General features: G+C 57.6%; 1 protein-coding gene across 1 annotated transcript in view; it reads right to left on the bottom strand.

Annotated features, from left to right (window-relative positions):
* lrrk1 (leucine-rich repeat kinase 1) overlaps positions 1 to 15,469 on the bottom strand; it is a 231,468-nt gene that overhangs the window by 47,950 nt on the left and 168,049 nt on the right. Inside the window, exon 25 of the mRNA XM_038813623.1 lies at positions 4,894 to 5,063. Within this exon, the coding sequence (XP_038669551.1) occupies positions 4,894 to 5,063 (170 nt within the window). The remainder of the gene's footprint in view (positions 1 to 4,893; positions 5,064 to 15,469) is intronic.

The raw sequence follows: 15,469 nt of genomic DNA, 5'->3' as shown, positions 1-15,469 counted from the left end.
GAGAATTCCTCGAGTGCAGAAAGAGACCATTCAGCCCATTGAGCCTGCACTGACCCTTTGAAAGAGCACCCTACTATAGCGCCCTAACCCGGTAACACCATAACCCCGTCTGAGATGCACATCTTTGGACACTAAGGGGCAATTGAACATGGCACAGTTCACCTAACTTGCATATCTTTGGACTGTGGGAGGAAACTGGAAACCAGAGCAGCTGAAGGAAACCCACGCAGACACGGGGGAGAAAGAGCAAACTCCACACAGAGAGTCACCCAAGGCTGGAATTGAACCTGGGTCCCTGGTGCTGTGAGGCAGTAGTGCTAACTACTGAGCCACCGTGCTATACTCATCGGGCGGAACCTTTTAAAAAAAATAAATTTAAAGTACCCAATTAATTTGCTTTCCAATTAAGGGGCAATTTAGCGTGGCCAATCCACCTACCATGCACATCTTTGGGTTGCCCATGCAGACACGGACAGTGACCCAGGGTCGCATTAAGCAGAACCTCACCAGAATTTGCCAAAGTCTCAGTCTGGGACAGAAAACCAGTGTGTAATGCTCCAGGTGCACAGACGAGTTTTCTTGCAAAAACTTGAACCACTTACATAAGAAAAAGAGTGGGTGTGGTTTACGCTGTCACCCTGGCGGGGCCTCACAGGGCTGGGAATCGACTCCAAAGAGATTGGGCCACCACCTTTAAAGGGCACCTCGATCAGTGCTGCAACCAAACAGGCCCCAGCCACGATCATGGACTTATTGGGGGCTCTGCCTCCCCGCCCAGCAATCCTCGCTGACATGGCCCAACCCTCAACACCCAGACCCCTCAGAGAATGCACCACATTTCCCCCCCCCCCCCCCCCCCCCCAATATGATGCCCCATATCCTCCTCACGCCCCTGATCTCTCAAGGGATGTCCCTCACCCCCCAGGGGATGCCCTACATCACCCCCACACCCCAGATCCCTCACACCCCCCCCCCCCCCCCCCCCAGGGGTTGCCCTCCAACACCACCCACACTCCCAGGGTACCTCTCAGACCATGAACCTCATCGTACCCCACACCAACCTGACCGGGCCAGACCCCCATCCCCCCGAAAAGGAGGGGGATCACATGGGAGGGGGGGATTGGTGGGGAATTGGGGGATAGGTGGGGGATGGTAGCATGCTGGTTGCAACAAGTCTCATGGAGACGGCAGAAAAAGGAAGTAGACAGCAGACATATTAAGTGGCCCGAGAACAAGGGTAGTCCCGGGCAAACAGGGCCAGGCTCTGGGTGAGCATGGCTGACCCCCAAAGAAGACGGAGGATCATGTGGAGCCTCTCGCTTCACATTCTGGGAGGCAGTGATCAGGGGGAAATAATAGCTTACAGGGCCCTTAGGGACAGGAAAGAAAGGCAGTCAGGCAGGGGCTGATCGGGTTCATACTGGAAGTGGATCCACAGCTCTGACCGTGGAACTACTGACAGAGACGTTAAAGTTAAAGATGGATTTCGACCTGCTCTCCAGTGGGAAAGCAGTCAACCAGCTCTGCCAGTCACGGGGACCTTCTACGAAGCTGGGGACAAGGCCAGCCACCTGCCAGCACACAGGAAAAAGGCTGTCTCAAGGGAAGTAGCACAGGTTAGGGACAGGAAGAGGAAGATGATCGCGGCCCCGAACAAGGTCCACGGGGACTTCGCAAATTTATACTGAAGCCTGTACACCTCCGGGAGGGTGACTCGGAGATGAAACAGTTCCTCAATGGACTGGACATAAAAATGCTTTTCACTGTACTTCAGTACATGTGACAATAAATCAAACATACCAATTGTGGGAGAAGATACGAAACAGGGGCTGGAAGCACTGCTAGTGCTGGGTGAAACCATGGAATGCATTAATTCCATGCAGTCAGGGAAGGCACAGGGACGGTATGTTTGTGGCAGCACTGGCCCCGCACCTGTGGGAGACGTTCAATGATTCGCTGTCGAAAGGGGCCCTGCTGCCCACAAAAGGCCGGCACTGATCCCCAAAAAAGGACAAGGACCCGACGGAGTGTGGGTCATCCAGACTCACCTGACTCCTGAACACACTGACGCCAAAGTCCTGGCGAAAGCGCTGGCAAGACGACTGGAGAGTTGCCTGTCAGAAGTGATCAGGGAAGATCAGACCGGGTTTGTCGAGGGCAGACAGCCAACAGTGAACATCAGGCCCCTGCTGACCCTGCAGCCGCGCACACTTACACCCCACACACACGCACTGATCTCACCCGATAAGATTGTGGCGGTTGTGCTGGACTGCGTAACCGTGGATCTTGTTGGAATGGTGGGATACGGGCCCGAAACCGAGGATGTGGGTGAGTGACCTCGCAGAATTCCTCAGGTTGGAAGAATTCAAGTGCACCTTGAGAGGACTCCGGTTTGCCCGGAGATGGAAACCGTTTATCGACTTCTTCAAGGATAGTTAAGAAGTCGGGGGAGGTGGGGGAATCTGGGGTTAACAAATGAGGCAGAGTAGGTGGAGGGTAACGGCAGGGAGGGTGGGGTGGTGGAGAGTTAGTTATTTATTTGTTTTGTTATGCGATTTCCTGTTCTCTTTTTGGTTTTGGTTGTGTTTGATATATATATATATATAATATATAAATGCCTTAATAAAAACATTTAAAATAAAGACATGTAAAGATGACAGAGGGGTACTGACGGTGAGGGAGATGTATGTGGACTAGATTAACAACCCTGGGGGAACTATCAGAGAAGTTCCAACTCCCAAAAGGGAATGAACTTTGATACCTGTAGCTGCGAGACTTTCTCCCCAAGAACCACAACGTTCGTCCAGCTACCTAGACAAACCCTACTGGATAGAATGCTAGCACAGGACTGGCTAGGGGAAGACAAATGTGGCGCCATATACTGATGACGTTTGGAAGAGGTCAGGAGCCCGCTGGATGAAACACGATGGAAATGGGGGAGGAACTGGACATGGAGATAGGGGGAGGACTCTGGATCGAGGTGCTGCACAAGATCAACTCCACCTTCTCTTGTGCAGAGTTATACCTAATGCAACTCAAGGTGGTGCACGGAGCCAACCTAACCAGAACATGGATGAGTGGATTCTTCCCGGAGGTGGAGGACGACTGCGAGCGCTATCGGGGGGGGGGGGGTCCCAGCCACCACGCCCACATTTTCTGGTCCGGCCCCAGACTCTCAATTCGGGACAGCCTTCTTCGAGGTCATGTCCAGGGTGGTGGGGGTAAATATGGAGCCATGCCCAATTTGTGACGGGCTCCGGGGTGCCAGAGCATCCAGAGCTCTTCACAGCGAGAGTGGCAGACGCCCTGGCTTTCGCCTCCCTGATCGTCCGGCAGACACTTTGTCTTGGATGGAAATCAGCACCAACCTAGCCGAGTTCCTCAAGCTGGAAAAAATAAAATTCACAACCTGGGAATCGGATGAGAGATCCTACTACACGTGGAAGAAATTCACCAGCCTCTTCGAAGACCTGTTCGCAACCAGTGAATTGGGGAGGGGGGAGATCCTATTTCACTTTCTCCATCCTGTGTATTTGATGAGTAGAGTATTGTTATATTTATCTTTGTCACTGTAAATACCATTTTCTTCTCAGTTCTATATACACTAATGCAAATAATAAAATGCCAATATTTCTGTCACTGGGATTTACTGTTATGGCTGTTGTAATTTTTGATACATGTTTTGGTTTGCTTTGGTTCTGTAATTTTTGATACAAAATGTTAAAGGTCTACTAAAAATATTTTTTCAAAATATGGTGTCACCTCCAACTAATCATAATTAATGTCATTGTACAAATGGGGTCTCCTACGATAAGGATGAAGTTCTGGAGCTGAACCTGGGGCTCTGACCAATCTCCATCACTTTGGGCTCTCATAGATTGAATGGGGGAAATTTTTAATATCTGCAAAATACTCCACACGTACCAAAGCCTATTCAGGGTGAAAATGACAAAAGCCTTTGCTCAGGGCAAGCCTGACGGACACACGGACAGGTTCCCTGGAAGCACATTTAAATTTCTCCAATTGTTTCCCTGATACACCTGGGCCGAAAGTCTCCCGTACCCGGCGGGGTGGGGGGTCCCGGCGTAGCGGAGTGGCGCCAACCACTCCGGCGTCGGGCCTCCCCAAATTCTCCGCACCTTTAGGGGCTAGGCCCGCGCCGGAGTGGCTCCCGCTCCGCCGACTGGCACCAATGGCCTTTGGCGCCACGCCAATCGGCGTTGGAGATGGCCGAAAGGCCTTCGCCGGTCGGTGTGAGTCCGTGCATGCGCCAGAGCGTCAGCGGCCGCTGACGTCACCACCGGCACATGCGCAGTGGAGGGGGTCTCTTCCGCCTTCGTCGAGGCCGTGGCGGCGGCGGAAGAAAAAGAGTGCCCGCACGGCCGAACGGCACAGGCTCGCCCGGCGATCGGTGGGCCCCAATCGCGGACCAGGCCACCGTGGGCGCACCCCCCGGGGTCCGATCGCACCGCGCGCCCCCACCCCCACCCCAGGACACACTCGCGCAGCCTGCTCCCGCCGGCACAGAGGTGGTTTAAACCACGTCGGCGGGAGAGGCCTGACAGCAGCGGGACTTCGGCCCATCACGGGCCGGAGAATCGCCACGGGGCGCCCCAATTTGTGACGGGCTCCGGGGTGCCAGAGCATCCAGAGCTATTCACGGTGAGAGGGGCAGACGCCCTGGCCTTCGCCTCCCTGATCGCCCGGAGAATTCCGGTCATGGCGGGGGTGGGATTTACGCCGGCCCCAGGCGATTCCCCGACCCTGCGGGGGGTCGGAGAATTCCGACCCTGATTCCTGCAGGAAGGTGCTGATATTATTGGTGCTAACACAATCTCAAAGTCCACACTAGTGATACTCCGATATTAACACATTCAGTGACAAGATATTTACCTGGGTTAAAGTCATCAGATTGATGTTGGCATTTTTTGAAGTGGAATCTCTTGACTGCTATGGGTACTGTGTTATATGTCGCTCTGTATACCGTTGTCCCACTTCCTCCTTGACCTAGGATATGGTTTGTATCTTCACCCTGTTTCAGACAACCCATTTCCAGAAATAACCTGTATAATGACATTAAACATTACCACAGGAATAATACTCCGACACGCTGTTCAGAATGCAATTCAGACAAAGACAAACAGAAAGATAACTATTTATACAAGGCTTGGTGGCCTGCAGGCTGGATTGTTGGCCCCAGAGCCACTGATCGACATACTGGACAGACGGGGCAGTGATTCTCTGCAAGTTCAGCTCCAATCACAGACTGATAATCTCCCATGTTTGATGCTCATCTGTGAGCCTATCAGCAGCAAACAAGGGAGAGAAATAGGCCGTTATTGGAGGAACAGTAAATACCAGCAGCAGTGAATATACTGGGTGTGGTGAATGTAATATATATATATATATATATATATATATATATGATAATTCACACTGTCTTTGTAAGCGCAGTAGTGCTATCCTACCACTAGGGGGTGTAGCGCTGGGAGTACTCAGGAACTTGTACTGGGCTCCACCCGTGGCTGCGTCCACGACTCCTCCCCCTAGTGCCTCGCTAAAAGGGCCCCAGCTTCCAACTCCCCAGCTACTCGAAGTAATCGCTCCCCTCACTCGCAGGCCCGCGGGGCCCGAAACGCTGTGGCCTATGCCCCGACTCCTCCCCCTCCAGGCTCCCATTCGGTCCAGATCCAGGGGCGCACCGCCGCGACACTCACAATCCGAGGCGCTAGCTACTCGAAATTCAAACTCTACGTTTTGCCCGAACTCTGCGCGCCACTCTTATTAGGCCTAGACTTCCAATGTAACCTCAAGAGCCTCACCCTCAGCTTCGGAGGGCCCCTGCCCCCACTCACGATCTGCAGCCTCGCTACGCTGCAAATCCCCCCCCCCTCCTCTCTTCGCCAATCTCACAAAGGACTGTAAACCCGTAGCCACTCGTAGCAGCCGGTATAGCCTGCAGGATAGGGTATTTGTCAGAGCAGAGGTCCAACGGCTTCTCAGTGAGGGGATTATAGAGGCCAGCAATAGTCCCTGGAGAGCTCAGGTGGTGGTCGTTAAGACCGGGGGAAAATTCCGTATGGTGGTCGACTACAGTCAGACCATAAATAGATTTACGCTCCTCGACGCGTATCCCCTCCCCAGGATTGCAGACATGGTAAACCAGATCGCCCACTACCGGCTCTTTTCCACGGTGGATCTGAAGTCTGCATACCATCAGCTCCCAATCCGCCCGGAGGACCGCCACTACACGGCATTCGAGGCCGATGGCCGCCTCTTCCATTTCCTCCGGGTCCCTTTTGGCGTCACTAATGGGCTCTCGGTGTTCCAATGAACAATGGACTGAATGGTGGACCAGTACGGGCTGCGGGCCATGTTTCCGTACTTGGACAATGTCACCATCTGCGGCTATGACCAGCAGGACCACGACGCCAACCTCCACCGTTTTCTCCAGACGGCACAGAAACTGAACCTCAAGTACAACAAGGAGAAATGCGTTTTCTGCACAACCAGACTAGCCATCCTCGGCTATGTCGTGGAAAACGGAGTCCTGGGCACTGCCCCCTCTTAGAACACCCCCTCCCCCATTGCCCCAAGGCCCTCAAACGGTGCTTGGGCTTCTTTTCCTACTACGCCCAGTGGGTCCCTCAATATGCGGACAAAGCCCGCCCACTCTTTAGGGCCACACGATTTCCCCCGTCAGCCGAGGCACGCCAGGCCTTCGACGGCATCAAGGAGGACATCGCCAAAGCGGCCATGCGGGCGGTGGATGAATCCACTCCATTTCAGGTAGAGAGCGGCGCCTCAGAGGTAGCTCTTACCTCGACAAGGGCATTGCCTCGAGCAGGACTACCAGCTACAACCCCAGGGGGAATGGGCAGGTGGAAAGGGAGAACGCGACGGTCTGGAAGACCGACCTACTGACCCTCCGGTCTAGAAAGCTCCAAGTCTCCCAGTGGCAGGAAGTCCTCCCAGACGCGCTCCACGCTATTAGGTCCCTTTTGTACACAGCGACCAACCAGACCCCTCACGAGAGGCTCTTCATTATTTCCAGGGGCACTACCACGGGGGTCTCACTTCCGGCATGGCTGAGGACGCCGGGCCCCGTACTTCTGAGGAAACACGTCAGGGCGCACAGAACCGACCCCCTTGTTGAAAAGGTGCGCCTGCTCCACTCCAACCCCCAGTACGCATTTGTCGAGTTCCCTGGCGGCCATCAGGACATGGTATCCCTCCAGGATCTGGCACCCGCCGGATCCAGCGCCCCCTCTACCCCCACAGAAGGACCTCTCACCCTACACCCCATGCTGGCGCCCCCTCGCGCTCTCGAGCCCACTCCACCAGTTCCGCGCCCCCGCGCCGGCCAGCCCCCAGCACCCCCAGTCCCCGGTCAAACCAGAACAGTATGAAGCTCGGACACAACCCTCCCTGGAGTCCGCCATCGTACCCCAGCACACAACACCCATCCAGCCACCACAAGAGGCTGCAACCCCGGTGCTCCGCAGATCACAGCGGACAATTCGACCACCAGACAGACTGACGTTGTAGGCCACCACCCCCGCCGGACTTGATTTTTTTGCAGGGGGTGAATGTGGTGAATGTAATATATATATATAAATTGGCAGAGGACTTCCGGTCGACAAGCGGAGTGGTCGCACGGAGAGGGGCTTCCGCAGGGTAACGAAGTTGGGGCCTTTCTCTCCGCAGCGGCAAAGAGCAGGGAAGGGACGATCACCCCCCCCCCCCCCCCCCCAACAAACCTGTCGGCGGAGGATCCTCGGCGGCGGCAGCAGGAGCGGTTGGGCGGCGGCAGCAGGAGCGGCGGCGGCAGGTCCACCCCCCCCCCCCCAACGCAGGCCAGGAGCGGCGGCGGCAGGTCCACCCCCCCCCCCCCAACGCAGGCCAGGAGCGGTGCGGCAGCGGCCAGGACCGAAGCGGGGCACAGCCGGCGGCGGCGACCTAACCACCCCCATCGGGAGGACGCGGGGTGCGAAGTGCGGCAGCCCGAACGGAGCAGCGGGCACCGACCCAACCCCCCCCAAGCCGGCAGCGACCACCACGAGGCAAGGACAAAGAGACTGGACAAAAGCCTCTCTCTCTCTAACCTGGGTGAGTGAGGGGAAAGGAAGAAAAAAAAAGGACTTATATAAAAAAAACAACAGAAAACTGTTAAAGAGAGAGGGGGGAGGGTACTATTTTCTCTCTTTTTACACTCTCTCCCATCCAAAGTAAGCCCACCTGAGAGGAGTTGCATAAAAGAGGGGGGGAATAATTAATAAATAAATAAATAAATAAAATAAAGTGGTAAAGGAAAGAAGGGAAGAGAGGGGGGGGGAAAAAAAGGAAGAGACAAAATAAATAAATAAATAAATAAATAAAATAGGGTGCGGAAAAGGGGGGGAAAGAAAAACAAGGGGAGAAGAAAAGATGAAAGGGAAGGGGGAGAAAAAAAACGCCAGAAGGGAGCCAAGGCAGAGGGAGAGGGGGCACCAGAAGCAGACGGGACAAGGGGCAAGCCAGCTCAGGCGAGCGAATCAGCGCACGAAGCAGCGGAACGGATGGATTGCTGCATCAAAAAGTGCTGGACAGACAGGTGCCCTCCCCCCTGGGGCTAGAGGGGGGCTGGAATTGGAAGGCAGCCTTTACCGAGGTGCTGAGGGAGCAGCTGCAGGTAATCAAGGCAGAGGTGAAAGCAGACGCAGAGGCCACAGTACAGACAGCAGTGGCCAGGGCCATGTCAGGGGTCCAGCAGGCTCTGACCAGATTGGAGGACAAATTGGATGCCCAAGGGGAGAAACTGGAAGCCCAGGAGGCGACCATTAAGGAGCTGGAGAAAGCAACGACCGACATGAGCGACCGGGTCACGGCCCTGGAGAGGGAAGTGGCGAGACTGGGCGCAACACAGGGGAGCCTGAAGGGCAGGGTAGATGACCAGGAAAGCTGCTCGAGAAGGCAAAATGTAAGGATAGTGGGCCTGCTAGAGGGGATCGAGGGTAGAAACCCCACAGCATACGTGGCTGAGATGCTGGGCAACTTAGTGGGGAGGAACACTTTCCACATCCCACCGGAAATGGACAGAGCACATCGGTCGCTGCGCCCGAAGCCCAAGGCAGGGGAACAACCGAGAGCAGTCATAGCCAAACTGCACTGGTACCGGGATAGGGAGACAATCCTGCGCTGGGCCAAGGAAAATAGAGCCTGCAAATGGGAAGGACACGCCATCCAAATCTATGAGGATCTTGGAGCAGACATAACTAAGAGATGGGCTGAGTTCAACAGTGCGAAAGCAGCTCTCCACAGGAGCAGAGTGCGTTTTGGTATGCTGTATCCAGCGAAACTCTGGGTCACATACCGAAACAGGGAATATTTCTTTACAGCCCTCGCTGAGGTGAATAGGTTCGTCGAGGAGCACGGGCTGGAAAACAACCAGCGGGGGTAGGGGCGAGGGGCCCCTGGCAAGGGGCAACGACACGCCGACGGGGGGGTTGGGGAGGGGCAAGGCAATGCCAGCCCCCCCCCCCCCCCCCCCCCCCCCCAGCAGGAACACCCAGAGCAAAAAACAAACCAGCGCCCAAGGGACCGCTCCAGGTGGGAGGCCAGGCCCCAGCACGAGGGAACGAGAGTATTGGAGAAGGGAGAGCAGGCGAGAGGGGTGCAGGGTAGGATGGGGGAAGAGCGGGCAGAAAACCGTAGAGGCCAGGCAGGGGAGAAGCGAGACAAAAACCCCCGAGAGGGGAGCCCCCGTACTAGCGGGAAAGCTAGCGCCGGGGGCACGCAACAAAGCAGGGCCGCAGCGCACCCCCAACAGGGGGGAAGGCGCCAGGCAGGGGAGGGGGGGGAACACCCGTCAAAGTTGGGAGAGCAAACGGGGACAGGAATAGGGGATAGAGGGGCAAAGGAGGGGTATACGGGGGAGGAGGGAAAAGGGAGAGACGGGGGGGGGGGGGGGGGGGGGGGGGGGGCACACAGGGAGCAAGAGACCGGGGAGGGGCAATGCAGGGACGAAGGGACAAAAGAGGCCAGAAAAGGACCAGGGCTACAAAGTGCCACAACCAAGGGCTCGAAACAAGGAACCGCTGCAAGCACCCACCCAGTACGGTCTGTGGGTGAAGGCGGCCACCAGAGTGCAGGGGACTACCCGCGTGGCGGACACACAGTGGACGGCCATGGCGGGTGCCCCCGGGACAAGGGGAAACCCCGGAGCGCAGAGACCCGACCGCATGGGGAGAGCAGTGATAGTGGCCATCCTGGACGGCCCCCTAACAAAGGGAAACCCCAGAGGACAGGGGCGCGTCCACCAGATAAATATGGTTAATCCCACAGGAACGAGGGGGCAGAAGCCCCCCACCAGGATAATCACCTGGAACGTAAGGGGACTTAACGGCCCAGTGAAGAGATCTAGAGTCCTCACCCACCTCAGAAACATGAGGGCCGACATAGTCTTCCTCCAAGAGACGCACCTGAGGGAGCAGGACCGACTGTGGGTAAGAAAGGGCTGGGTGGGACAAACCTATCATTCCTGTTATGGGACAAGGGCCAGGGGGGTGGCGATCCTGATCGGCAAGAGGACAATGTTTAGGGCGTCAAAGACGGTTACAAACCCAGGGGGGCGGTATGTCATGGTCAGCGGGGCCCTAGATGGGGTACTGGTAGTTCTAGTCAATGTGTACGCTCCCAACTGGGACGACACGAGTTTCATCAAAAAGACCATGGCAGAAATCCCGGACATAGCAACGCATCGACTAATCATGGGGGGGGACTTCAACTGTGTACAGGATCCAAAGACGGACAGATCAAACCCCAAAACGGGGCAAACCTCAAGCATGGCAAGGGAACTCAGTCACTTTATGGAGCAGATGGGAGCAGTGGACCCCTGGAGGTTCACCCACCCGGGGGAGAAAGAATTCTCCTTCTTCTCCCAGTACACAACGTGTACACCAGAATTGACTTCTTTGTGGTGTGGAAAACGGTGCTTCCAGGGATAGACAAAGTGGAATACTCCACAATTGTGATATCAGACCACGCACCACACTACATGGACGTGCGGCTAGAGACAGGAAGGGCCCAGCACCCCACATGGAGGTTGGACGGTGCCTTACCAGTTGACAAGGCCTTCAGCGAAAGGATAGCAGAGTACACGGAGAACAACCAAAATGGCGAGGTACACGGAGAACAACCAAAACGGGGAGGTCTCACCCTCCACGTTCTGGGAAGCGCTTAAGGCCGTACTAAGAGGGGAAATCATTGCCTTCAAAACGCAAAGAGATAGGGAGGAAAGGGTGGCTAGGCAGAAGCTGGTCGACTCCATACTGGAGGTAGACCGTAAATACTCCGAGGCCCCGACCGTAGAGCTCCTGGCGGAGAGGAAAGAACTACAAAGGAACTTTGACCTGCTCGCCACCAGGAAAGCAGTGCACCAACTCCGCCAGGTGCGCGGGACCCTGTACGAACACGGAGACAAAGCCAGCCGCCTGTTGGCACACCAGCTGAGAAAGCAGGCAGCCAGCAGAGAAATTGGGAAAATCAGGGGTACCAGAGGCACGTTGGAAACAGAACCAGAGAGGATTAACAAAACCTTCAAGGCCTTCTACCAAGAGCTGTACACCTCAGAGCCCCCAACGGGGAAGGCTGGGATGAACCGGTTCCTTGATGGACTGGACATACCAGTCGTGGGAGAGGGCAGGAAACGGGACCTGGAAGCACCACTAGCACTGGGAGAGATCATGGACAGTATCAGCTCCATGCAGACGGGGAAGGCGCCGGGACCGGACGGATTCCCGGCGGACTTCTACAAAAAATTTGCGACAGCGCTGGCCCCGCACCTGCGGGAGATGTTCACAGACTCGCTAGCTCGGGGCACACTTCCACCCACGTTAGCACAGGCCTCAATCTCGCTGATACCTAAGAAAGACAAAGACCCAACGGAATGTGGGTCATACAGACCCATATCTCTGCTGAACGCAGATGCCAAAATACTGGCCAAAATCCTAGCCAAAAGGCTAGAAGACTGTGTACCTGAGGTGGTCACAGAGGACCAGACGGGCTTCGTCAAAGGTAGTCAGCTTACCTCGAACATCAGGCGCCTGCTGAATGTGATAATGACCCCCTCCGGGGAGAGAACACAAGAGGTGATCATCTCCCTGGACGCAGAAAAGGCCTTCGACAGAGTGGAATGGAAATACCTCATAGAGGTACTGGAGCGGTTCGGGCTTGGAACAGGGTTCACCGCTTGGGTAAAGCTCCTATACAACGCTCCCATGGCGAGCCCCCAAACGCCCCCATCCTCCCATAATCCCCATCCCCCCCCCTACTCCTTTTCCCCTCCATATTCCCCTTCCACGCATACTCCCCATCCCTCCATCCTCCCTTCCCCCCCATAGATCCTAACTCCCCATACTGCCCTTCACCCCAAACTCCCCTTCTACGCCATACTCACCATCTCCCCCCACTCCCACGATGAACGCCTCAAAATGCCCCCTCTGTGCCCCCACAGGAGAAGTTGGCACACAACAGACGGGAGAGAATCCAGACAGGCGGTGGGGTGCCAGACATCAGATTCCTCATCCCCAACACGGAATGGGCCCGGGATATCGTGGGGGTGGTCAAGGACATATGTCACTGACATAGAGGTTGACCTGCGGCGCACAGGTGAAGTTCTAATGGCCCCCCCACCCAAATGACCTGTCACCCGAGTTCCAACCCCCTGACAACATCGCGGCTCAGAGTCAGTACCCAGAACAGGGTGGCACGGCGGGGCATGTGCCGCCGGCAAGTGGTGCGATGGAGGAAGAGGCCACACCCTATATGAAAGCAGGGGAGGATGAGGGCCTCCCTGGCCTTTGGGCTTGCTGGACCCTCGTCGCAGGTGCCTGTCCTCCAGCCGGTTCTGCGGGTCCTCCCCAGGCTCTTCCTCCAGCACCTCTTGATCTATCACCTCCTCATCCTCCTCCGAGTGGTCACATGTTCCTCCTCCTCTACATCACTCCGCTGCTGTGCCAGGTTGTGGAGGGCACAGCAGACCATCACAAAGCGAGTGACCCTCCGGGGGGTGTACTGCATTGCACCACCAGACCGGTCGTGGCAATAGAACCACATTTTGAGCCGTCCGATGCAACCCTCAATGACAGCCTGGGTGACCACATGGGCCTCGTTGTACCGAGTCTTTGCATTGGTCAACAGCCTCTGTACTGGCACCATTAGCCAGGTCCTGAGCGGGTACCCCTTATCCCCCAAGAGCCAACCGGCCATTCTGAGGTGGTCCTCAAAGACACCGGGGATGTCCGACTTCCCCAGGATGTAGCTGTTGTGCACACTCCCTGAGAGGTGTGCACACACGTGCATAGTTTGCTGCCAGGCAAACAGGGCATCCGTGACCTCACGGATGTGCTTGTGGGCTACAGCTTGTGTGATGTCGCACAAGTCCCCACTTGAGCCCTTGAATGAAACTGAGACATAAATGTTCAGGGCTGCTGTGACCTTGATGCCACCGGGTATGGGTAACCTCGTCCTCCACGTGGTGCCAAGTCCGCGAGGATGTGGCACAGGTGCCGCACTGTCTCCTTGTTAAGGCGGAGCCTCCTGTGCCTGATGCTCTCCGTCATTTGTTCGAAAGATTGGCGATGCCTGTATACCATGGGCCATCGTCGGCCTCCCCTCTGGGTCCCTCCCTGGCTTGATGGGCGGGTGTAAGGCCCTGAACATGGGCCTCGAGCCTCTGTCGACACTGCCTTCTCCAGCGTCTGGCAACCTGGTCTGCCAGAAACACCACGAGGCAACTTCCGCGGGGTCCAAGACATCATCCATCCCGCGTAATATCCGGAGATGGTGTGAGACTGACAACTAGCGGTGTGTTCCACCACTGGACCCTCCATTCCCCCATTGCTCCCTCATCCTTCCTCCCACCTTCCTTCCATCCGACACGCCCTGTCCACGCACCCCCAGCCGCAGCGGGAGCCTCTGGTCACCGGACCCCAGACCCTGCACCCAAGACACCCACACCTAACGTTACCTGGACCAGGCATTGGTCACCTCCCCGGTGCATCCACCCTCTGATCGCCAAAATGTCCCAGGTGCTGGGACTCAGCCCCTGGTGTTCGGTATGTTGGCTGCTGCGTCTGTGGTGTTGCCTTCCACAGTGTTCAAGCACAGTGGTCCAGGCAGCATGGTCTGATAGGGATGCTAGGCAATATCTCCCACATGCTACACGACATGCCTACCCATGGGAATACATCGGGAGGTGTGAAGTGCTCACTTCACTGCAATCGCCAATTCTCAATTAGCAATAGCCTTCCACTGACCACGGCCGTGTGACTGGGGTAGTCAGTGGGGCGTTCCCAACTCCCCCCCAAGTGCCCAGTCCTGAATCTACCCCCCCCCCCCCCCCCCCCCCCCCCCCGGACTGTCCGGTCCCGACTCACAATCCCCCCCACTGCCTGGTCCCGAATCTTGCCCCCCTCCCCCCAACTGCCCGGTCCCGACCACCCCCCCACTGCCCGGGTCCGACCCCCCCCCCACTGCCCGGTCCGACCCCCCCCCCCACTGCCCGGGCTCCCGACCCCCCCCCCCCACCCGTCCACTGCCCGGTCCTGAATCTTCCCCCCCCTCCACTGCCCGGATCCCAACTCCCCCCCAAATGCCCAGTCCTGAATCCCCCCCCCCCCCTCCACTGCCGGTCCCCGACTCCCCCCCCCCCCCCCCCCCCCCGGACTGTCCGGGTCCCGACTCACAATCCCCCCCACTGTGCCCGGTCCCGAATCTTCCCCCCCTCCTCCCAACTGCCCGGTCCCGACCCCCCCCCACTGCCCGGTCCCGACCCCCCCGACCCCACCCCCCTGCCCACTGCCCGGTCCTGAATCTTCCCCCCCTCCCCCCAACTGCCCGGTCCCAGACTCCCCCCAGCTGCCCGGTCCTGATCTCCCCCCCCTCCACTGCCCGGTCCCGACTCCCCCCAACTGCCCGTCCTGAATCTCCCCCCCTCCACTGCCCGGTCCCGACTCCCCCCAACTGCCCGGTCCTGAATCTCCTCCCCCCCTCCACTGCCCGGGTCCCGACTCCTCCCCCCCCCCCACACTGCCCGGTCCCGGACCCCCCCCCCCCCCACTGCCCGGATCCCCCCACCCACTGCCCGGTCCCGACTAACCCCCCCCACCCCCCAACCACTGCCCGGTCCCAAATTTCCCCCCACTCCCCCCACTGCCCGTCCCGACACCCCCCCCCCCCCACTGCCCGGTCCGACCCCCCCCCCACTGCCCGCCCTCCCCCCCGCCCACATCCTGAATCTCCCCCCACTCCACTGCCCGGATCCCGAACCCCCCCCACTGCCCGGTCCCAACTCCTCCCCCCCCCCCCCACTGCCCGGTCCTGGCTCCTCCCCCCCCCCTCCACCGCCCGTCTCCCGACTTCCCCCACTGCCCGGTCCCGACCCCCCCCCACTGCCCCGGTCCCGACCCCCCCCCCACTGCCGCCCTCC

Source organism: Scyliorhinus canicula, chromosome 12 (assembly GCF_902713615.1).
Source record: "Scyliorhinus canicula chromosome 12, sScyCan1.1, whole genome shotgun sequence".
In the NCBI taxonomy this organism is placed as follows: Eukaryota; Metazoa; Chordata; class Chondrichthyes; order Carcharhiniformes; family Scyliorhinidae; genus Scyliorhinus; species Scyliorhinus canicula.
This window is presented reverse-complemented; position numbering and strand designations above follow the sequence as displayed.